The following is a 24,796-nucleotide window of genomic DNA, read 5'->3' as shown; positions in this document are numbered from 1 at the left end:
GTACCCATGCATCTGTGTACTTGACAGGAAATCCACAGCCCAGGGAGAAATGTTCTGCGATGAAGACCAGGGCCTGGGTGAGTGGCTGGTCTGGACTTAGGGCTGCTCATCAGCCTCATGTGTGTCCAAAGATCAGAACGAGGAGGCCAAGCAGATCTCCCCACGTTACATCAGTGGAACTAAAGTGTTATTGTCCAACTGAATCCACAGATCACGCATTTTGTGAGTGATGTGTTCAAGACTGAGGTTGTCTCATGTGGACTTAGATGTACTGGACCACGAACCAGCAAGGTGAAAGCGGGTCTGCTGTTTCTCTGGAGACTTGGTTTGCAATTGTGAAGCCCATGACCGCGTGATGGTTACATAGCAGGCAGCACACACAGTTACGTAACTCCAGCACAGGCGTGGATCCTGGCAATGAGGGGCAACTGTCAGAATCTGAATCAGTGTCAGTCTCAATCCGTGGCATTGCTTCACACAGTGAGAGGCCCTGTGACACAACCCCATACTGGCATGGTTCTGCATTAAGCAGAGTCGCACACAAATGAAATATATCACAGTCAGCAGTAGTTCAGCATTACAGAGCTCCCCCATTTGCACAGGGCTGCATCGGCACGCCTGTTTGATATCTTAAGATCGGGGTCTAAAGTCACACTCAACGCACCTCCAATTTTTCCTTGGTTGCCTGGTCCCGACCAGGATTCCTGGAGACTGGAGAGGACAACCACGTCATCCATCAGCTGACTTGGCCACCCTCTTACCTCCTGGTGTCCTTTCCTTTAGGCATGTGGAGCTGCTGCTGTCTCTGCCCAGTGGCTACCACTGCCCTCTGCATACCTTTATCATCCTGTCCTCTGCACACCTGTATCACACCTGCCCTCTGCACACCTATATCACACCTGCCCCCTGCACATCTGTATCACACCTGCCCTCTGAACACCCCCACACCTGCCCTCTGCATACCTTTATCACACCTGTCCTCTGCACACCTGTATCACACCTGCCCTCTGCACACTTGTATTTTCTTGCCCCACTATGGTGTCACTGTTCTTCCATTTAGGGTAATGCCACATTCTCAGTCATGTCAAGCCACCTGATCAGTGTTCCCATATGGTCTGTGTGTGTGTGTGTGTGTGTGTGTGTGTGTGTGTGTGTGTGTGTGTGTGTGTGTGTGTATGTGTGTGTGTGTGTTTGTACATGGATGCATGGACATATGTGTACACAGTGTAAAACATGTGCTAGTGTAGATGAGCCACTTTCTGTTGTCCCTTGTGAGATGGGAACAGAACCTAAGCATTCGGACAAACAGCAAGAAGCCGTGGGTCAGCAGACAGAAGCTCGAGTCCCCAAGGGTCGGAGAGAATTGGTTTCTCAAGTCACCACAACCATCTTAGCTCCGTCATGAACAAGTGGGACAGGAAAGGCACCAGTGACTCTGGTCACTTCCTAGCTGTGCTTTCTTGATAGAGACTGTCCTGTCCTGAACACGAAGAACCCTTTTACCTCCTGTCTGTCCTCTCCTCTACGCTGCTTAAGACCTGTCTGTGTGATGGAAGCCGCACGTTACATTCACTCTGAGATGACTCTGTGTGCTCAGGCCTTCTGACCTCACTTCTCATGACATCACTGCAGGCCTGGGTCAAATGCCTCAGGAGTGCGTTCTCTCCTAACTGTTCTTTAAGGTCGTCGACAGGAAGGAAGGCCATTTTGAAGTCCATTCTCCTCCTGGTCACCTGTCGTCACACTGCTGGCTGTGGTTAGACTCTGAACAATGGCCCAAGGCTCCAAATACCTGGAAACGTCTCTCGAGGGGGGGTCACGAGCTCGGGATTTATGTCAAAGTCCTTTGTTAACTTCCCCTTTGAGGCCTTCTTTCTAAGCAGATGATAAAACGGTGGCGCGTCACACAGAGCAGGGAGATGACTCAGGGAACACTGATGCTGGAGAGCCCAGTGTGGGCCCCAGATCACAAGGAAGAAGCTGGCTGTGTAGACACACATTGTACTCCCAGCATGGAGATGTGGGAACACCGATCCCTGGGACCACCGGGTTCTCACAAAAATGTGGGTGAATGACCCTTGAGGTTGACCACTGGCCTCCACATAGGAAAACATATATGGGCATATACAGCTGAATAGACACACGTGTACATGCATACACACACACACGCACAATAAAACAGCATAACACATTGATTGTCAAAGGAATGCAAGAAACTATTAGAACTGAAGCAGCTCCCGGGAGACAAGTCCTTCTACCTTACTTCTGAGCCACCATGTTGCCTCCTTCCTTCTGGCCCATCCTTCAGAGCCTGCCAGTGCCCTTGAGAAGTGTCAGTAGTTCTGCAGACCATGGTGCACTGTGTTGTTTCAGATACAGTAGCACTTGTTAATTTGTAAGTCCACCAAGATGCAATTTGTAAGACTGTGACAAAGCTGTAATCCCCATAGTAAACACTTACAGTGAATCTGCCCCAGGCGGGGTAAGGAACAAGCCCCCAGGTGTTCCCCATGAGAGCTTAGCGTCTACCAGGATGAGGTGAAGTCACGAGAGCGAGCCGTGATTGGCCGCAGAAACTGACGGTGTCAGAGCGTGCCTCCCACTAACACTCAGAAGGGGGATGGGTCATTTCTACCTTTAGGAGAATCAGAAATAGTGAAAAAGACAAGCAGTATTAGTATCAGTATCAATAATACGATTGAGAAATACATTTAAAGGCATGGATTACATCATTTAATCCTCTGTAAGGTAGGCATTTGCTCTGTTTTGTGATGTGAAGGCTAGGCTGGAAGTTAATGAAGAGTTGGTTTGTTTTCGTTTTTGTTTTGTTTTTTTAGGTAGGAATGAGGGTAGAAAAGGGCACTGTTAATCTGTGGGAATCTGCAGTATCAAGGCATGGGTGTTGGGAAGCCAGAGACATCTGCTGGCGCCATGCAGGTCAGGGTGGTTGGAGCATGGAGAGGTCAAAGCCGTCTACAAAAGAGACGCACGTGCAGGCTGTGATGGGGCAGCACCCGCACATCAGGAAGAGAGACTAAGAGAAGCCTGCTGATCCCTTCTCTCATCCCAGCAGCCAAGAAGCTGGGTCCTCCGTGGGTGTGGGGAGCCCAAACTCAGGTTGCGTGTGCACAGCAGGCTGTCCTATCCCTGGTCTCTGCTGTGACAGTGAAGGTTGGAGGTGTCCTTTTCTCCAGAAGGACCTAAGAGCCCTCAATGTCCTCATCACTTCTCCTAGTCTCTATCTGACATGAGGGTAAAGCTCACTGTTGACCAACTGAAATCTGTCTATAGTTTATCTGAACCCTGACAGCAGCTTTATTTATTGATTAGTGCCGTGGGGTCTCCGTGGGGGGACTCTACCCATCATGGGCACCTGCAGCTGTAATCAATGATGAATAAATTGGTGGCAGCAACCACTGACTAGTTACCTGTGCAGAGGCAGACGCGCCGGGGTCGTGGCCCCTCGCTGCCTGCCTGTTTCCATTTGGGGCTGACTTGGATCTGTCCCCTCCTGTATTTATGCTCGACTCCATGAGTACAGGCTTCTAATAGCTCCTCTTTTACTCCTGAAACTTTAATCTCCCAACAAATGATTCCCTGGCCACCTCTGACATTTTCAGGCTGCCCCTCACAGTTGATGCTGACTAAGGTTAAACCAGCATCTGCATTTGAGCCCGAGTTACTTCCATGTAGACAATGGAGGAGTGAAAGGACCCTGTGCTTTATTAGACTGGTAAGATGCCATACATTGGGAGTCCACACTGTCTATGCAAATATGAAATGGTTAGCCAAACTCTGAGCAGGAGGAGATGGGTCACTCTATGATACTTTATACCATAATCCTGTTTTATGCTGCCCGGCTGCTGGGGATGGAAGGGAAGTCTGTATACGCAACCGTCCTTCACCCAAGACATCTTAGTTATATTGCCAGTTTAACTGGACAGTGGTGGTGCATGCCTTTGATCCCAGCCCTTGAGAGGCAGAGGCAGGCAGATCTCTGTGAGTTCGAGGCCAGCCTGGTCTAAAAGATCTAACTCCAAGACAGCCAGGGACGCAGAGAGAAAACCCTGTCTCGAAAACAAAAACAAAAACCCAATTTCATGAACCCCTGTGCTGGGCAAACACTCCCCACACGCGGCAACCGAGGACTTAAACGTCCGAACCCAGATCTTTGTTCTCGTCAATGCTTTCAAAGTTGTGCACATGTAAATATTTGCCTAATATTTAAATAGTAGAAATGGCATTTTGCCACACTTAATTTTAGCTTCATTAGAATAAAAAGCACAAGATAGGAAACATTTTCTTTGTTTCTGAGTCAGGCTCTTTTTTGTAGACCTGGCCTAGTACCCTCCACACAGGTGGTCCTCCTGCCTCTACCTCCCAAATTCTAGTATTACAAGTGAAACTCAGTTTTTGTGGTTTTTATTCCCTATCTATTCTTGCAAGGGTTTAGTTCCCCTTACAGAGTTCTGGAGTTTTCCCCCATAAGGGCTACGGCCAGGAGAAAGGGTGATTTCAGAGCAGAGGTGAGGAAAAGCAGGGTCGGCCTGGTTCAGGAAGGGATAGGCTTTTGGATCCAGGAGAGCACTGGGCAGGAGTCAAACCTGGAATGAGCACAGGGACAAGGCCTTAGAGCAACCGATTAGAGTCACTCCTGCCTCGTACACTGGTGCAACGCCTTTGGACATGGTTCACTTCAGTTACCTTCTTCATTATCAGAAGGGATGCTCCCAACTTAGCTCCTACCCTATACACACCCAAATCTTGGCTCCTCCCCTACACACCCAAATCTTGGCTCCTCCCCTACACACCCAAATCTTGGCTCCTATACCTGTGCTCTCATGCAAAATTCTCTTTGTGGTCTATTCTGTCCTTGGTTAAAAACCAAACCACTGGCATTGTCTCCACAGCAGGAAAGAAGGAAATTGGTTTGGTGGTAAATGTACAGTAACTTAGGCAAGGGAGCAAGGAAAACCCACTGCACAAGGAGCAGGCGCTAAAGCAGTCACACATAGAGTCCACTGTACAAGAAATGGTCACTGAATGGTCACACATAAAATTCACTGTAGGACACTAAAGTGGTCACCCACAAAGTCCACTGCACAGGGAAGGCTGAAGCAGTCACACATTTAAAGCTTTCAGAAGCCTTTCTCAGTTGATAAAAATTTCCTCAGCACTAGGAAACTACGAATAGAATCTCTGATAAGGCAAATGAGGTCATAATGACCTCATGAGAATGTATAACAGTGGACAAACCACACGGACTGGAGGGAGGTGGTCAGGAAATGATAAGAGAAGAGTTGTAAAAACATGAGTTGTGATAGATTCCAGCATTCTCAGCCCTTCCCATAAATCTCCCAACCAGATTGTTATGCAATAGGCCTACTGTGTTCATAGGACACAGGCTTCATCTTCAAGGTTGAGAAAATGTAACCAAATGTTTACTGCCCTCCAACTTCTCATCCTTTCTCAACTTATTTCCAATTATATTTAAATTGGAAAGTGTGTTGTCTTCCATGGGAGAAGAATTGCTAACTTGTAGCACCTAGCTTCAGTCGGTTACATAGTAGAGTTACACAGTAGATACTGGTTATTTCTGAATGAGCTCACTGGTTCCTTTATCTCATCCATAATGTATATAACGAATGCATAGAAGCCTATGACTTCATATCTGGTCACCGTAATCTCCCACGAGCATTGTCTGTCATGGATCATTAAGTGTAGACTTCTACGCAGAAAAGAAATGAAGTTAGGTGGGGTTTTCCTAACGTGATCTTGTTATAACTGGAAGGATTTCGGTTGTTAATTGGTTCTGATTATCCCCACCAACAAACTGCTTTGTGCCTTAAAGTTACATGGTTTCTATTCCTGACTCAGATGTTTTCTGTGTAGTCTTTGTCAGGGGGAGAGGAAAGGAAAGAAGAGAGAAGAGTTGTAAAAACATGAGTTGTGATAGATTCCAGCATCTATATACTGGCCTAGGGCCTCAGAAATCCACAACGAGACCTGAAGCCTGTCAGCCTCTGAGGCGGATGCAGCTCTCGTTGTTTATGTTCTGCAAACCTCACAGCAGCAGTCAAGAGTTCATCGATGGAAGCTCTGTAACCACGGTGACATCAGCCCGTTCTCTAAGAGGCAGCGGTGACCAGAAGTGAGGTCATTGTCACAATGGCTGAGCTGCTCGCCGTGGTCTCTCTGTGGTTTGTCTCAGAGTCTTTGCTCACAGAGGCAGTGCCTGTATCGACTCTGACATTTCTCATGGAGATGGTCTCCTTAGTACCAGTGTGACAAAGGACTCACTAAATTTGATGAACTGAAGACAGTTGGAGTAAGCAGGTAAGGTCACTTTAGAAAGACAGTCCGCCTTGAGCCTCCGCTGTGGTCACTGCCTGAGGCCATCATCTCTTTACCCAGGAAAGAGAAGAGGTGCCCCTACCAACCAAGATGAAGGAAGACGCCTCGGAGCCTCCAACCAGAGACACTGACATCAGTCCGCAAGAAGTTAAAATGCAGGAGGTAGAGATGTAAGAGCTACCAACCGGGGCAGGCGGGTCTGTCTTACGGAGCTCGGGATGGAATACGCACCTCAGTGTTTAAAGACGACTTAGGTGGGGGTGGCGAGGGCCTCAGCCGGTGCTTGCCCACAAGTCTTGTTACCCGGGTTGGGGTCCCAAACCTCTGTGATGGAAGGATCCCCTCCCCAATCGTAAGTACAATAAAAACCATTTGGGAAGTCGTCAGAGCTACAAATTCCGTAGGTTTCCTAAATGTAACGAGTCCAGCATCAACTATTTCCCCAGCCTGTGTTTTGTAAGAGTCCGGCCTCTCAGCAGCATAAGAATCCCCCTAGACAGACGTCTCCCATAAAGACCTGGGTGGGATTTCACAGCTGCCGTTTAACGAGCCAAAGCCATCAGCTCAAAAACAGGTGTGAAGGAGTGGTAGCTCACACCTCTGTTCCCGGCACACCCGGAGTCCCGGGAAGGAAGCCTGGGCTACACTACGAGATTTCTCAAAAAATAAAAGCTACACGGAACCATCACCAACAGCAAACCTCGGGGTGAGCATGAGAGCACTAGAATTCACTTGTGGAAATGCTATCGGGGACCACACGTGAAACGGTCACTGTTCCACCACAGCCACTGACTATCTGTCAACTGAAGCATCGGTGAGGGTTTTCTCTGGTTGGCTAACAAACGCGTTCAGCCCACAACCAGAAGCTGTGTTTGAAGTCACTTTGGACTCAGCCCTGCGTTCACCGCTCAGCACCCCCAGCACCGTCTGTCATGAGAAGCATGGACTGTCAGTATCTTCAGAGCCGCAGGCCCCAGCCATCCGGAATGCTAACCTGAGCTACCACCATTGTTCCCAGCTTAGAAAGAAGGAGCCGGGGTAAATGCCAGGACTCAAGGCCGTAGGAAGACTCCCATCTTCCCAAGAGTCCAGAGACCGGTGAGCGTAGGGCCGGTAAGCACAGCTGTAGCAAGAAAGCCAAGTCCTGGAACCGCCACTCTTCCCAGGATGCGGGCAGCCATCAGACACTTTTTATAACAACAGAACTAAGGCTTCCTGTGCCTCTTAGCATACTGAGAAGACAAGAGCCGGTGTGCAGTGGAATCCAGCTATGAGGAACACCGATCACTTCCCAGGCTTTGTCTAGGCCGGAGCAGCAAGAAGCCGTCCCCGTGGAGCTTGTCTCTGTCCGCTGAGATGACATATGTAGATACTCCAGAGCGTGGGCTCCTCAGACAAATGTGAGTGCTTGGAGCATCACTGAGCACAGAGCAGGTAAAAATGCAAGCTTGAAAACCTATGTGCGGCATCTGCTGCTGGTTGCGGAGCTCTCCAGATAAAAAGGTTTCCAGGGAAGGAGTGAGAGTCGTGGATGTGACAATTCGTAGCGAGGACTTTGTGAAGATGATTGGAGGAGGTTCCATGGCGGAGGAGGAAGTTTCAGGTCCCGGTTCCGTTCCCCCACAGAAACCACAACAAATGACCCCAGCCAGACGTTGTCTTTACCAGCCTTGTAAACCGTGCCACGCCATGGATCCTGCAGAGACTTCCTGGAGGAAGGAAGCTTCATTTCAGCTCACAGCTTCAGACTGTGGGGTCAGCTCCATTACATTTAGGCCGAGCGGAGGCTGAAAGAGCATGGGGGGGGTGTGGCCAAGGAGAGGGGAAGCAGGGCAGAGACGGGAGGAACCAGAACAAGAGGGAAAGCCCTGGTGCGATGACCCACGGCCTCCAACTTGGCCCACTTCCCAGGTTTCCCCAGCTCTCACCACTGAGTGTGGATCCGTCAGTGGACGACCCCATTCCTTAGACAGAACCCTCTTACCTGTCCACCTCTAGACACGTGCAGAGGTGCCTTCCACTGGTCCTTCTAGGCCTCTCTCTCCGGACAATCCTGCCACACTCAGGATTAGTCATGAAGTAAGAGCTCTGAGAAGGAACCCAAGAGAGAAGTAACCAGAGAAGTAACGTGGGAAGTAAAGAAGTCAGGTGCTGATTTTATAGTAAATCCTGCAGACACGTGACTGGGCATATGGACAGCTGAGCAAGCCATATGTCCAGTTTTATGGAGCAATCAAAGGGTTTGGACCCATTGACTTTTATTCCAATTCAGTCCTCTCACACATGCACATGTGTGCACGCACATACACACAAGCACCTGTTTCTCAGAGGCCACCGGAAGAGTGTTGATGAAAAGTCCATCTTAAGCCGTTGGGGGGTTTGTTTGTTTGTTTGTTTTTGTTTTTTGGGTTTTTTTTTGTTTTTGTTTTTGTTCGTTTGTTTTTTATAGACTCATATGCTTTACTGTTTCTGTCATGTAACATTTCTTTTTGTTGTTTAGGGTAAAAAAAGTTTTATTTCTGGATATTTTATGTGTTTACTTTCAAATGTTATCCCCTTTCTCCCTCTCTCCTATCCCTCTTCCCCCTCCCCCTGCTTGTTTTAAGGATGTTCCCATTCCTACCCACCCATACCCACCTTAATACCCTGGCATTTTCCTACACTGAGGAAACCAGCCTTCAATCTTAAGTCATTGTTAACTCTTGAGAGTTGACAGAAAAACCAGCCCCACCCTTTTGGGCCACATTTAAAGCAAGCTTTAGTAAACATTAAATGCTGACCAAAAGATGGACTTTGGTCAGGACCATTCCCTGGAATTTCATGCCTGGGAGTGGCCTCAAGCCATGTGTAGCATGGATGTGTGTCAAGGCCACTCAATTTCCCATGAAACTTTGCTGTTTCCCAAGAACTACGATTCCCAGCATTCCACAGAGTTGCCTGGTTCCCAGGCAGGTGTGGCTTACAGGTTAATTTTGGGCATTATACCTTGTCCTAAGATCAATCATGAGAACACTTCTTACCTTGTGAACAATTAATTATACTGTGGTTTGGGGACTCTACTCAAGTGATCATGTGACACTTAATGAATGCTTTTTTATTTTTATTTTTTATTTTAGTGAAAGACCATGTTCCTAAAATTAATCACTTATTACAGTGGTACTTGAAAATGGTCACTCTTCCCTCTTTCCTGGTTTCCATGGGAGACACGGGAGGGGAGGGGAGGCTGTTACTGGAAAGCAATTATTGGCTACATCATCTTGTCAATTTTAGAAGGTTAGTTAGCAGCTCAGGAATTCAAAGAAGAGGTTTATACCAGTGAACGGGCACTAAAGTCCTTTGTATACTCACAGTTAGGAAAACACCCGTGTCGTGATTTGAGTAAAAGAAATCAACTTAAAATCTAAGAAGGAAATGCTGAAATCCTGGTGGCAAGCATTGCTGACTTACACACTTTTACTTTTCAAAGCCACCCGTAGAATCTGTTGACCTTTCAAGTTGAAAACAAAATATACAACACGACAGGGCTAGCAAGTCCACTTCCACAGTTGGAACCAGAGTTGCGGGAGGCCGCCCTCCGTCAGATGTAGGACACACCTAGCAGAGTTCCCAGTGACGTCCGTGCTCCCCAGACTCAGCTGCCCCGATTTTCTTACTTTGCTCTTTATCATTTTACACACAGGAAGGAAGAAAAATCTGGAGCCGTCACTCCATCGAAACAGCATTCATCAGTCCATTTTTTCCCAAAGGTAATGGACTCGAGCTCCACGCTCCACCTACTGTCAGGGTCATTTTCCCACGAGGCGTCGGCCGACTTCCGCCAGATCCCCAGTGCTCAAGACAGCGTATCGGCCGGAGGACTGCTGACTTCTAAATCCAATGTCCCAAGCTGCTCCCTCAAAGACAGCATCCCGGGGAAACAGAGTACACACCAAGCAGGTATCCGGACCGTCCCCACAGCGTGCGTTTTTCAGTTGGGCTCTTTCTTTGCCTCTGCCCGAGTTCTCATTTGGCCCCAGGGATGCTTGTTTCTCGGTGTCAGTATCACACACAGCTAAGGAGGTCGGCCGTGGCTCTAGATGTGAAGGTTTAGATCCAGGGCGCACACGTCAAGGCAGTGCAAATACAACATCTCCATGAGGATGGCGCCTGCAGCGATCCACGATGGGCTTTTGGGTCCACCATTAGCATGTTCTAGAATCGTTGGATTCCTAAGGACCCTCCACTGGATGCTGCTAGAAAAATTAAGGCGCCTAGAGCCAGCATGGTGATTTGTAGATCTGTTGTCTTGTTCTAGAATTGATTAAGAACTAAAATTAAGAACTAAAACTAGGGTCTAGTCCCAGGGATTCGTCTGATGAGTTCCGCTGTGAGGAGTAAGCGAGTGTCTTCACCACCTCTGTGGAGAAGACACCTGGAGCCACAGCGATGACTGGAGAGTTAAAACGCCCAGCGTGTCGTCGGAAGGGCCCTTTGCAGGACGCTGACACAAAGGACACGCAGTATCTTCTCCTATGTCTTCAGGAGACTCAGGGCTCACATGCAGAACAGACATCAAAGGAGGAGACAATGCAGGAGATGACGTGGCAGAGAGAAAGTGGTGCAACAAAGAGAACATGTGGCATGGGAACTGGGTGGTGCACAGTGGCGTCAGTAGAGCACTGAGCCGCAAGTGCAGTGGGGTGCGCTGCTCACCATGGTCAGGTGATGCTGTCCCAGCAAACGCAGAACCAGCTCTTTCCTGCCCTTTGTAGAGTGAAGAGGGACGGCGCCCAGCAGCCCTGGTTCTGATGTTCCGCCCCTGCGGAGTGAAAAACTAAAACACCAGCTTCTCAGGATTCTGCTAGGCTTAGGATCCGTATAGAAACCCAGCACATAGCAACATGTTAGAGTTACCGGAAGTCAGCTTCAACCCTTAGCCCGCCTGTCAGTTCCTTCTAGAATAATCCCCATTTGAATTGTGTGCCCACGAGTATCGAATGCCTCACACCCTCTACTCTGTGGATATCCGCAGTCTGACTGGTCCTCCTCTGTTTCCTGTTTATGTCTGGTACATTCCTAGGCCTCAACACGGTGTGCATGCAGTGTGTATGTGTGTATGGCTCTCATGATTTTAGGATAATGTCATCATGCAGGTGTGGGCAGGTAAAAGGTAGAACGAGTCCTGTCATTGGATGAGAAGGAAGGATGGGCGGGAGAAAAGTTTGAGGGAAGAGGAGGGGAGTAGAACGGGAAGTGGGGGAGAGGAGAGGAGACTGGGAGAATAGCCTTGGAGAGAACATGGAGGTAGATGTCAAGATTCCACTCTGTACCTTTACAGGTTGTTAGGAATGTTCTTAACAGATGGATGTGTACAGGGCTCTGTATGTCTAGGTGGGCAATCATATCTTATCAGTTGGATCAGAGATTATTGTATTGTGTGTTCTTTCATGTGGCGGTTTAAGTTCAAGAGAGTGTGTGGCGGCTGGGACACTGAGCCACCACGGAATTGGGATGTGTGTTTCTGCCATGGTGGCAGCCTGCCTTGGGAACTAGATGGGTAGAGAGATGGCTGCCAGGCTCAGAGAGAGGCCTTCTGCAGCGTGATATGGGATGGAGCAGAGTGGGTGAGAGGCTTTGCTGACTGAGATGAAGATATCTGTCGGATATCTTGGGGCACTGCGGTGCTGGACCTAGAACGGGCAAAAAGACTCTTTTATTTTTTATAATTTTACAACAACACATGATGTCCACAGCGTGTGTCACTGTCGGTGTGACTCCGATGAGTTGTGCAAAGACACTTGCTAGATTCTTGATGGCCTTTGCCATTGAGCAATAGGTAAAACATTAAATATGCAAACAGACTTTAGCTTTAAGAAGGAATGTCCCCCCATCTCCTGGTACCATGTAGACCATTGTGTTTGCCCTGTGTTTGGGTTAAACTGATAATGGAGTGGGGAGGGGGCGTGGGGGGGAAAGCTAAGCACAGTGTTGCACCTCGCATGGCAGGAGAAGGTTGGCGTGCAGCCCTTCCCTTGAATTACCAGAGTCCCCAGCAGACTCGGGTCCGTGAACACTGGGACATGTTGTGCCATTTCACTGCCATCTGTGGCTCTCCGTGAACTAGAAACAAGAGCTCGGCTCTGCCTCCTTCCCTTTGAGAACACAGGCATTCTCTCCTCAGGACGGGCTGCGAGGGAAGATGTCCTTTCCCAAAGTAACTGCCCGCAAGGCTGCGGGTGCTAATTTAATTGTAGTGTTCCTTCTCAGCAAAATCCTGGGAGGAACCCCTAGGGTCACCAGGGCCACCGATACAGCTTGGTGCTGAGGCCCTAGGCTACAGCAAACACCTGCCATTGACACCTCCATGTTTCTCCTTTTGTTAAAAGTTCAGGAATCTAAAGCAAAACCTGAGTTGTTTTTATGACTTGATGATCTTTGGCCCAGGGTCCCACAGTGCAAAACCTTCATCCTCCAGTGATAGCCATTGTTTTCTCCACGACAGCTTAATACCAGACACCTGATTTGCCCCCAGTCCGCACCGTCTCTGGCAGAAGGTGGTGCTGCAGAAGGTGGGATTTTCTGGGCAGTGCGGCAAGCATTGAGTAGAGTAAGAGCCCGTCTGTGTACAGGATACCCAAGTTTGACAGGTTCAGTGTTTAAGTCAAGGATACTGATGGTTTCGAGAGCAGGTAAACTATCAGCTAAGCACCCAGCTCGCTCACGTTAGGGGACACACAAGGAATGGGAATTCCCCAAGGATGCCTGAGCGAGGGCAGCGTGGACAACATTCCCTTACAGACGCCCACCAGCGCCTCCGTTCTCACCGAGTTTGGCGGGGACGCGGGGAGGTAGAAAGCTTTATAAAGAAACTCAGTTCTGTAGACACAAGAGCAAGGGTCATATCCTGGGTTTCTTCTGATGACTATTTAAATGTCTGTCTCGATAGCTTCTCCGGTTCCTTTAAAAGGCACAAGCCTCATGGCTCTAAAGAGGCAGCCGCAACCGAGCTCCGACTTGGATACCTACGTTCTGGGGGATGGTGAGGATTATTTCCTTTCCTTGTTTGGAGACTCGAAGAAGATCACATCGCATACACCCCAAGCGGAGGATGTGAGCAAACACCTTTCTGTGATTCTTGAGGAAGTCGGCCAGTTTGTATCAAGGTACACATTTGAATTACTTACCGTCTTCCGCTGAGGTCATGGGTCGGTCCACAGCAGAGCTCTGAACTGTAATTGGATACATTTATTTAACAAAAACCCTAAGAAATTCCCTAAACTACAACCACTTGTGCTCTGAGCACTTTCAAGACAGCTGAGAGAAGTTTCCAGGGGACCAAACATGGGACGTGAATTTTCCAAAGACACCAGAGAAAACGACACAGCACGGTCCATGCAGATTGCCTGCACACACAGCACGGTCCATGCAGATTGCCTGCACACACAGCACGGTCCATGCAGATTGCCTGCACACACAGCACGGTCCATGCAGATTGCCTGCACACACAGCACGGTCCATGCAGATTGCCTGCACACACAGCCCACGCAGGTTGCCTGCTGTCACTCACTCCCAGGCCTTTCACCACTAGCTAATCATCAAATGGATTTCATCTTTTTCTTCTACTAGGCTGTTGAGTTAAAGACAAGAACAAAATGAATTTTTACACTAATGATCCATATGGCCGCCAGTCTTTCTGAAAAGAATTAATCAAAGAAAGTTGTTACTAGGCCTAAAGGAAAGGGCTTGCCCTGGCTGCTTTTCTAACCTGTGGCACTGAGTGTCTGACGAAGACTGAGCCCTGACAAGCTGATAGCACAAGGGGGTACACAGGGGTGTCTGAGGGCTGAGGCAGCAGGCACGGAGAGTGCAGTGTCCAGTCACTCAGCCCCAGGTGCCATTTAACTGATAACAGAGAAAACCTGAGTGTCGCGCTGCCACCTGGACACACACGGTCAAAGTCATTCAGTGTCTGCCATCGTAAAAGTGGTGATTAAGGCAAAGGCACACTGGACTTTTAAATACCTGTAAATACAGCTCGTATGTGTGCCTCTGTGTGTGTGTGTGCCTGTGTGTGTGCCTGTGTGTGTGTGTGTGTGTGTGTGTGTCTGTGTCTCTGTGTGTCTGTGTATGCTTGCATGTGTCTCTGTGTCTGTGTGTGTCTGCATATGTGTGTGTGTGTGTGTCTGTGTATGTCCCTGTGTGTGCCTGCATGTGCGCATGTGTGTGCCTGTGTGTGTGCCTGTGTCTGTATGTGTGCCTGTGTATGTGTCTGTGTGTTGTGTGTTTGTGTGTGTGTGTGTGTGTGTGTGTGTGTGTGTGTGTGTGTGTGTGTGTGTGTGTGTGTGTGTGTGTGTGTGTGTGTGTGTGTGTGTGTGTGTGTGTGTGTGTGTGTGTGTGTGTGTGTATGTGTGTCTGTGTGTATGTGTGTGTGTGTATGTTTCTCTGTGTATATGTGTCTATGTGTGTATACCTGTGTGTCTGTGTCTGTGTGAGTCTGTGTGTATGTGCATGATCATCTCTGTTTCTGTATGTATGTTTCTGTGTGCCTATCTGTGTGTGTCTCTGTCTGTATATGTGTGTATGTGTCTGTTTGTGTAAGTGTCTCTGTGTCTATGTGTGTGTTTCTATGTGTGTCTCTGGCTGTGTGTGTGTTTCTCTATGTGTGCCTGTGTGTGTGTGTGTGTATGTGTGTGTGTGTGTATCTTTGTATGCCTGTGTATGTTTCTGTGTATGTGAGTGTGTTTGTCTGTGCCCGTGTATTTGTGTGTGTGGGGTGTGTGTCCCTACCTATATGTATGTGTGTGTGTGTTTCTGTGTGTGTGTCTATGTGTGTATACCTGTGTGTCTGTGTCTCTTTGTGTCATTCTGTGTTTATATCTCTGTGTGTGCATGAGTGTCTATGTTTTATTTGTTTGTGTATGCATGTCTGTTTGTACGTGTGTCTGTGTGTATGTCAGTGTCTGTCTGTGTGTGTGTGTGTGAGTGTGTGTGTGTGTGTGTGTGGTTAGGTACACTCTCACCTGCATATGTTGAGGTTTTGGTGTGCTCCATGGTAACAATCCACCTTGCGTTTTAAGACAGGGTTTCTCATTGGCTTGGAGCTCCCAAGTAAGCCAGGGGAGTGGTCGGTGAAGCCCAGGGATCTGCCCTCTGCACTTCACCACCAGTGGAATCCTAAATTCGAGCATGTCACCATAGCAGGGCTTTTTACAAAGGTTGCAGGAACAACTAGGGTTGCCACACACTCATGGTAAGCACTTTACCAACAACCATCACCAGCGTCACTCCTGAGTATGACTGTAAGAACTCTCAGGCCAGGGAAACACTGTGGGCTGTGTCTAAGAGGCAGACAGCGCCCAGACAGTGAGGCAGAACTTGCTTCCAGCCTGGGAGATCTTGGACAGTACCGTGAAGGAGCCACCATTTAGACCGGCTACGAAAGGTATATCTGTTTAAGATATGCAAATGTGGACTCTGTGAGAACACTGTAGAACCCCAGTTCTCAGTGTCCCGGTGGGGTCACCTGGTTGGGAAGAGCTGCATGCTCTCAGTGTCCTGACTGTACCGCAGACCATGCCAGGGGATTCTAAAGCAGACACAGAGTATCTGTGCCCAAAGCTTGCTGTGAGGGCGGGACTCACTTGCAGTGAGCCCCGAGTTCAGCCTGCCTTTGCCTCCCCGGTGCTGGGTTATGAGTGTGCCCTACCGTTGGTGCCTGGCTTTTTTATGTATGTCCTGGGTTTGGGACTCAGCCCCTTTGCCGTCTGGGCCATCTCCCCAGCCCCCTCCCTGCTTTGGTGAGATCTGGTGAGGAAGGATGTACTTTGATATAACTTTAAATTTTTTATACTTACTGCCACTGAGCCTGGTTTGATATTTTAAGTTTGACCATTATGTCTCCATTCCCCCTTTCTTTTTTTCCTATTTTTTATATTTATTTTTCTTGGACATTTTATATATTTACATTTCAGATGTCATCCCCTTTCCCCCTTTCAACACATATATTCAGCTGTTTGAAATTGTGCCACTGTTCTATAATGTCTTATCTTATTTATTTAAACCAAATATTTCCCACGCCTGGCCCAAGACTCTTCTGAGGACTGCATGCAAAGTTCTCCAGGGGTTAGCATGCAGTGCTCTGGAGGTTAGCATGCAGTGCTCTGGAGGTTAGCATGCAGGGCTCTGGAGGTTAGCATGCAGTGCCCCAGGGGTTAGCATGCAGTGCTCCAGGGGTTAGCATGCAGTGCTCCAGGGGTTAGCATGCAGTGCTCTGGAGGTTAGGGGTTAGCATGCAGTGTTCCAGAGGTTAACATGCAGTGCTCCAGGGGTTAGAATGCAGTGCTCCAGGGGTTAGCATGCAGTGCCCCAGGAGTTAGCATGCATGTGGTGCTTCATGGTTAGCATGCTGTGTTCCAGGAGTTAGGAGGGTCTCATCCTGACTGGTGGGAACAGACATTCTTTGCGATGTCAGATGCTTCTTTGCCAGCACTTTCAAGTGTCTTTTCCTCTGGCCTCGGGGAGTCTTGTTCACCCATGAGCTGAGCAAGCTGAGTCCACAAAAGACTGGACTCCTAGAGCCTCTGCATAGGAATACTCTCCTGTCTGATACTCTCCATCTGTGATCTCCAGCCACCCAGGCCCATTAGATCCTAACCCTGTCAGAGACCCCACTGGTTCTGCATGGTTCCCTCTCTTTTGGGAAGTTGATAAGCTCAGTGCATTGGTTTCCTGTTCTTTGGACATCACCTCTTGTCATGACCAATGACCCAGTATTTCCAGAAACATTTGTATTTATTACAGTCTTCAAGCTGAAAAGAGGGGGGGGGAGAAAGAGAGAGAGAGAGAGATCCCCAATTCAGTCAGGACCGTATGCTAACACATAGGAGAGAAGGAAGAAAGGGCTGTGTATGTTCAGAAGCGAGTCTCTGTGAAGCAGATGTTCACATGCTGGTAGGTGTGTGAGGAGAGGCACCTGTTTGGGGGAGAGTGCACAGAAGTGTGTGCCCCTGCTGTCTCTTCTAGGAGATGGGACTAGAGGGACCGACTGGGTGTTGGGGACACTCAACGGTTACCAGTTTGAAATTAGCAGGTAAGGCACCGAGCAGTGAGAGATTCCGGAGGTGCCGAGGGAGGACACGGACAGACAACCTCGGGTTTCCAATGAGAAGGTCAAAGGGAACATGCCATGGTATGCAGTATCACCGTGAGGCCAGCCTAGTGCCTAGCTCCTTCAGACTGATTCCGCAAGACTCACGTGGGCTTGTGTTAAAACTCAGACGGCTGCCGGAAGCAAAAATGTGTTCTCTTTTGACAAAACATTACGCAGAGCCTTAAATGATGTCTCTGCAGAGTTTAAATATATGATACCCGAAACCAAATCAAAGCGACATGCACGGGAACTAAAGGTCAAATACTGAACGGATTCCAGAAGCAGACGCAGGAGATGAGATGTTGACAGTATCTAAGGATTCCAATAAGCAGTGACTAAGCCATTCAGGGAATTGAGGGACAAGATAAAAATGTCAGCCTAGGCCTGTACATGGAAGGCAAAAGAGCCAAAAGTCATGATACCATACCATAGCACACCATACCATGTCATGCCATGTCATACAATACCATACCATACCACGCCATGTCATGCCACACCACTCCACACCATACCATACCATACCCAACACCAGAGATTGTCATTCGGTTCACAGGTCCAAAGTGTACTGGATACAGTTCGAGAGGCGATTGTCGATGAAAATATCCAGTCTGAATTTTAGAGAGTAAGGGGTAGAAGAAAACAGAACAGACAAGACTGAAAAGAAACGGAGGCCAGGCAAGATGGCTCAGAAGGAAGAGGTGCTTGCCGCCAAGTGTGAAGACGTGAGTTTGACCCCTGGGGTGCCTATGAAGGAAGGAGAACCGACTCCCATAACCTAATCTCTGGCTTACACACACACAGCAGCAGCTGCTGCAGGTACACACGCATGCACCCATGAACGTGTGTGCACGCACACACATGCACAAACTCAAAAGCACAAGTATAATTTTAGAAAACTTAAAAATCCCATTGTGTCCTAGTTGCTGAAGAATAAGAGTGAATCAGGGGGAATGTGTGGATGGAATGTTTCACCAAAAGCAGAGAATTTCCTCCCAGACTACTGAAGATAGCAAGCTGGAGTCTAGAAGACCATGACCAACTCACAGTGCATGAAAGAACCCATCCAACCAAGTAGGTATGTTGTAAAGACTTCTAAAAGAGACCGCTTTAACATTTAGACATCTCCAAAGACACCGCCGAGACACTGCCTCACAGCTCATTTGCTCTTAAACAACTCGAAGACGGGGCCACTGTCTCCAAAGAGAACAGTGGAACAAACCTGCAGGCCAAATAGGCAGTGTCCTGAGCGGGGGAGGGGCAGGGGAAGGGGGGGCTGGGGGATTGCGGGGTTGGGCAGACGGAGGAGAGCATGCAGGGAGAGACTACGGAACAACCCGTGAATTCCATTTTCTCCTTCCACCACATGATTCCAAAGATCAAGTCATCGGGCATGGCGGCAAGTGTCTTTACCTGCTGAGCCATCCTGCCGGCCCTTACCACGCTTCTGTAGGTCATAAAACCTGGGTTGGTTTGCCTGAGTTTCTGAGCAGGAACCTGGCATCAAGCGCTTCCAGGTTGCTGCTAGTGCGGCTCCCCTGGCTTCCTGACCCAGGAGCCCACTTCCTAGCTGAGCGCCATCATGGAGTCTTCTCAGTGTTTATGCGCAGGCCCCTGGACCCCGCCCCCACCCGCAGCACAAGCTCCCCCAAACAGCACCATCTGCTGGACACCAAGTGTCCTAACCCATGGGACATTTTATACCCAAACCATAACATATACCAGAAGAGATGAGCTGCAGCCTCTCCTTTTGGGATATATACGTGTTATTAAACATCAAGCTATTAATGAATTATGAAAATGCAAAACAGCTTAGTGTTCAGGAGTAAAGCGGTAGGAGCTGGCAGTCCGCCTCAAGGGAAACCACGTGACCAAGTCAGAGGAAAGCAAAGGGAAATAATGCGACGTTTTGTACTCATGATGCCGAAAACATTACTTCAGCCCGAAGCGAAAGTTTGGCACGGATGTGGGCGATGGGAGGCAGGCACAGCCTTGGCGTTGGCCCCGGGAGAGGTAAAGCCATGTGGACTACGCTCTCACACGGAAATCTTCACGGTCGCCGTTCAAGCCTGAGGCAGGAAGTGTAGAAAGGGGATTTAAGGGAATTTCAGAAACGGAGTGGAGTTTGCTACGACGCCGGGAAGTTGGTTCGGTCTCCAGAAGGAAGTCGCAAAGCAGAGGAAGGTGGCGATGTCAGACTGGAACCGTGCACAGATTGTTCTGGAAGCTAAAATGAAGAGCAGTACATAGGAGGCAAAACTAGAGAAACCCGCTCTGATGCCGTGACAGCGTCCGTCACACAGACAAGAGCCCGAGGACAGCAGCCACAGAGACAGAGACAGACGTGAAGGAAGCTGGACGAATCCGTCCTCGGAAGTCACAAGGTGGGAAGAGGGAAAGGGCGCCATGCCAGTTTTAGGCAGTGCAGCGAGTCAGTCCGCACCGGTCAGATGAGTTCAGAGGACCACCGGGAAGATTGTGGGGAGTTGTTCTTATAGGGACTGAAGCCGTGTAAAAGCCGCTCTGCGGTCACCTGCAGAACCTGGAAGGTGAAGACAGCAGACCTCCCAGGCAAGGCTTAGCCAGACTGGAACAACCAGCTCTGGGTTCTGTAGGAGCCCCCACCGCAAATGAGAAAAAATGCCAACATGAACCTCAGGCCTCCACGTGCACACTCACGAGCACAAGCAAACACATGTACCTCCCACACGTATGAATGTGCAAACTCATATGCGTGCACACCATATACATACATGTATACAAAGAAATTATCTTTGTTCTGCATAACGTTTTGGCATTATAGATAAGAAATTGTGGAGGAATTGACAGAGCAGCACAATGCTGTTCTTGTCCAGAGGTTAGTATGTGGGACTTGTAGACTATTGTAACCCGACAAGACAGTGATGTGTAAGATCTGTGACCTGCTGTGACCAGCCAGGACACTGATGCTGTTCACAGTTCACCACAGTTATGTCATGACCTTCATGTCTGCTGTGTTGCAAGTGACAGTAAAATATGCACATGTGTAAAGACACAGACCCCGCGACATACAACGTTCTCAATAAAAGTTAAATACGTGAAAAAACAAACCAAACCAGAACAAAACCCTCTAGCCTATGTGTGCACAATATCACATAGAGAATCATTTTTAACTCACGGTGGCTGTTCGCCCTCACGGCCTCTTTATCAGAAAAGAACTGTGTAGTTTAGCTTTTGATGACCATACTTTACGACTTAACTTGTAAACTCATGGGTGTGTGTGCCTGCACGTGGGACTGCGTAGCCATGTGCATGTGCTGCTCTGAGAGGCCCAAAGAGGGCGCCAGACACCATGGAACTCGGACACTTGGAGGTTGTGAGCTGTCACGTGGGTTCTGGAAACCAAACCCAGCTCCTCTCTAGCCAGAGAGCCATCTCTCCAGCCCTCTGATTTCCCTTGGAGTGTTTGACGCCAAGCCTTCTGTTGGCAGGCAGTAGAAGACAGAGAAAAATCATAGTCACAGTTTCCAAGATCAGAACCAATAGGCCAGGCCATTTTTCTTAGGTTGCAAAATACACAAGTCCTGGGGGCCGTAGAGAAGGCTCGGTGGTTAAGAGCACTGGCTGCTCTTGCAGAGGCTCAGGCTCAGAAACCCACATCCACACGGCAGCTCGCTACTATCTGCTATCCTGGATTCTGGTCCCCCAGTGTTCACTTCTGACCTCTGTGAGCACCATTTGCATAGAGTGCACAGACATACATGCAGGCAAGACACCTGTACACAGAAAGTAAGAACAAATCATTAGAAAGGCCTCAAGGCCTCTGAAGACTCTTGCCCAAGAGAGTCCATGGCTTAGCCGTTCCTTACTCAGGATTCATTAGTTTGCTTGTGTGTGTTTATTGGTCTCTCGAGAAGCCTCAGCTGGCTTGGAACATGCTGCCTAGAGTAAACTGACCTTGAATTTTTGTCTCTCCTGCCTCCATGTTCTGAGGGCTGAGATTCCAAGCGTGCACCGTGTTACCAGGTTCTTGTTGTGGGCCAGAGACGTTCCTATTCATACCCGCCTTCTCTTTGTCTCTTACTTTCTAGTTCTCTCGGAGACATTAAAATAGCTGAGGTAAATGTCAAGGGTTTCTTTGTGAGGCTTGTTAACTCCTCCAATGAAAAGGAAGTGGAGATTGGAAACTACATCCTCCAGCAAAACGTGAACGGACACGCAGTCTCCTTGTACCGATTCCCTCACAACATCACAATGCAGGCCAGTGGCACGGTGACCGTAAGTATGATCTGAAACCATCATAGTCTTAGAGGGACGTGAACATGGAATCCCATCGGCCGGGAAGGCTGTGCACAGGAAACACTGTGAGCTGGGTACACTGTGAGCTGGGAACACTGTAAGCTGAGAACACTGTGAGCCGGGAACACTGTGAGCCGGGAACACTGTGAGCTGAGAACACTGTGAGCTGAGAACACTGTGAGCTGAGAACACTGTGAGCCGGGAACACTGTGAGCCGGGAACACTGTGAGCCGGGAACACTGTGAGCCGGGAACACTGTGAGCCGAGAACACTGTGAGCCGAGAGACACTGTGAGCCACTGTGAGAACACTGTGAGCCGGGAACACTGTGAGCCGGGAACACTGTGAGCCGGGAACACTGTGAGCTGAGAACACTGTGAGCTGAGAACACTGTGAGCTGAGAACACTGTGAGCTGAGAACACTGTGAGCTGAGAACACTGTGAGCCGGGAACACTGTGAGCTGTGAGCCGAACACTGTGAGCTGAGAACACTGTGAGCTGAGAACACTGTGAGCCGAGAACACTGTGAGCCGGGAACACTGTGAGCCGGGAACACTGTGAGCTGAGAACACTGTGAGCCGAGAACACTGTGAGCCGAGAACACTGTGAGCCGGGAACACTGTGAGCCGGGAACACTGTGAGCCGGGAACACTGTGAGCCGGGAACACTGTGAGCCGGGAACACTGTGAGCCGGGAACACTGTGAGCCGAGAACACTGTGAGCCGAGAACACTTTGAGTTGAGCCGAACACTTTGAGAACACTGTGAGCTGAGAACACTGTGAGCCGAGAACACTGTGAGCTGAGAACACTGTGAGCCGAGAACACTGTGAGCCGAGAACACTGTGAACACTGTGAGCTGGGAACACTGTGAGCTGAGAACACTGTGAGCTGGGAACACTGTGAGCTGGGAACACTGTGAGCTGAGAACACTGTGAGCTGGGAACACTGTGAGCCGAGAACACTGTGAGCCGGGAACACTGTGAGCTGAGAACACTGTGAGCTGGGAACACTGTGAGCTGAGAACACTGTGAGCTGAGAACACTGTGAGCTGGGAACACTGTGAGCTGGGAACACTGTGAGCTGAGAACACTGTGAGCTGAGAACACTGTGAGCTGGGAACACTGTGAGCTGGGAACACTGTGAGCCGGGAACACTGTGAGCTGGGAACACTGTGAGCCGTGAGCCGGGAACACTGTGAGCTGGGAACACTGTGAGCTGAGAACACTGTGAGCTGGGAACACTGTGAGCTGAGAACACTGTGAGCTGAGAACACTGTGAGCTGAGAACACTGTGAGCTGAGAACACTGTGAGCTGAGAACACTGTGAGCTGGGAACACTGTGAGCTGGGAACACTGTGAGCTGAGAACACTGTGAGCTGAGAACACTGTGAGCTGAGAACACTGTGAGCTGAGAACACTGTGAGCTGAGAACACTGTGAGTTGAGAACACTGTGAGCTGAGAACACTGTGAGCTGAGAACACTGTGAGTTGAGAACACTGTGAGTTGGGAACACTGTGAGTTGGGAACACTGTGAGCTGAGAACACTGTGAGTTGAGAACAGTGTCAGAGTTGGGTTCCCATAGGGAAAGCTTCCTCTACTGTCAGCCTGCAGCTTGGCACAAGTGGCCTTGTGGACACTTGGTCTTTGTACTACATGTGATTTTGTGGTTTGTAGCTCTGTGGATGACTGACTGCCTGTACCTTGCTCTCCACATCTTTCTTCCATATAAACAATCTTATTCTGGCTTGTCCTCCAAAGTGAAGCCCTAAGTCCCAAAGGGATTCTTAAAAGACAAGCAAAGAGGTGGTCATCTCAGGGAGCAGGTTCTCAGCAGCCCCTACCTGTGTCCCCCTGAGCCACAGTGTCTGGTCCATAGCAGTGGGTCGTTGTAAGGGTACGTGTGTTCGTTTTACATGACACTGAGGTAAGACCTCCATGAGTTCACTTTTGCAAACAATAAAATCAAGCTACAAAAACAAGCAAGGCAAAACAAAAACCCTCCAAGGTGCATCCTAACGTTTTGAATAAGCTTACAGCGTGCGGCTGCTCTGCATTTGTATCCAGCCTGGATCTAGTTGCAGGCGGTGGGCTGTGGGCTGGATGGTTGTTTAAACTGTGTTCAGTCACCGTTTAGCAGTACATTATATTTTAAAACAACCTAGAGGCGCAGAGGCCTTTACAGTCTCAGGTCCTCAGGAAGCTGAGGCACATGAATTATGTGAGCCTAGGAGTTGTAGCCAAGCCCAGGCAAATGCGGGGAGAGCCTTCCTGTCTTTAATGACACTGAAAATTCTGTCTGCTCAGAAAGATTAAAAACAACAGCACTGTCACATGTGGACCTGTGTAGAACCCAGGTTGCATTTGTCAGCAACAAACTGCTTTCTCCAAGGTGTGGGCAACAGCTTCAGAGGCAAAGCCACAGCCGCCTACGGACTTCGTTTGGGAGGAACAGAGCAGGTTCCGATCCAGTCCGGACTGCACGACCATCTTGTGCAAGCCCAGCGGTGAGGTGAGTGTCAGAGTTGTCAGTCGTTGATGTGGGAGCAGACGGCCACAGTTCCCTTCCACCCTTGGTCCTCCTCACATTCTGCACAGCACAGCTAGAGTGGCCCCCAAAGCCACCGTGCCTCAGGCAGACCAACACCACTCTTCTCCGGTGTGCGTGCACCAGTAGTCATGGTGACTGTCAGCTGTCTCCTGTCTGTGCTCTCCGCAGTGTGCTCACAGCTGGAATGGTGGTGTCCTGAGCTCCTGAAGGCAGCAGAAAATTAGGAGCCAGGGGTGGGTTTTAGTTTTGATCCTGCCTGGAAGTGTGGTATAAGGATATGGCTGTCTCTGCTCAGCTGCTCATCCCAACAGTGTTTCCTGAGATGCTTGTCTATGCACAAGGAATGCAACACAAAGACTCGATCTCTGCGCCCAGGGGGTGTAAAAGCTAATGGAATGGCTTATACTCCTAATTTGAAAGGACTATCTTTTATACAGAATAAAATCAGCTAATTAGAAATCGTTTTCTGGAATCCTCTCCCCAAGCCTGA

At 49.1% G+C, this 24,796-nt stretch overlaps 1 protein-coding gene across 1 annotated transcript in view; it reads left to right on the top strand.

Moving 5' to 3' along the window:
• Window positions 1-6,444: 6,444 nt before the first annotated feature.
• Lmntd1 (lamin tail domain containing 1) overlaps window positions 6,445-24,796 on the top strand; it is a 29,639-nt gene continuing 11,287 nt past the window's right edge. The window contains exons 1-5 of the mRNA XM_032907297.1: window positions 6,445-6,524; window positions 10,034-10,301; window positions 13,324-13,496; window positions 21,550-21,736; window positions 24,148-24,267. Of these exons, the coding sequence (XP_032763188.1) occupies window positions 6,445-6,524; window positions 10,034-10,301; window positions 13,324-13,496; window positions 21,550-21,736; window positions 24,148-24,267 (828 nt within the window). The remainder of the gene's footprint in view (window positions 6,525-10,033; window positions 10,302-13,323; window positions 13,497-21,549; window positions 21,737-24,147; window positions 24,268-24,796) is intronic.

This window comes from Rattus rattus, chromosome 6, assembly GCF_011064425.1.
Source record: "Rattus rattus isolate New Zealand chromosome 6, Rrattus_CSIRO_v1, whole genome shotgun sequence".
Taxonomy (NCBI): Eukaryota; Metazoa; Chordata; class Mammalia; order Rodentia; family Muridae; genus Rattus; species Rattus rattus.
This window is presented reverse-complemented; position numbering and strand designations above follow the sequence as displayed.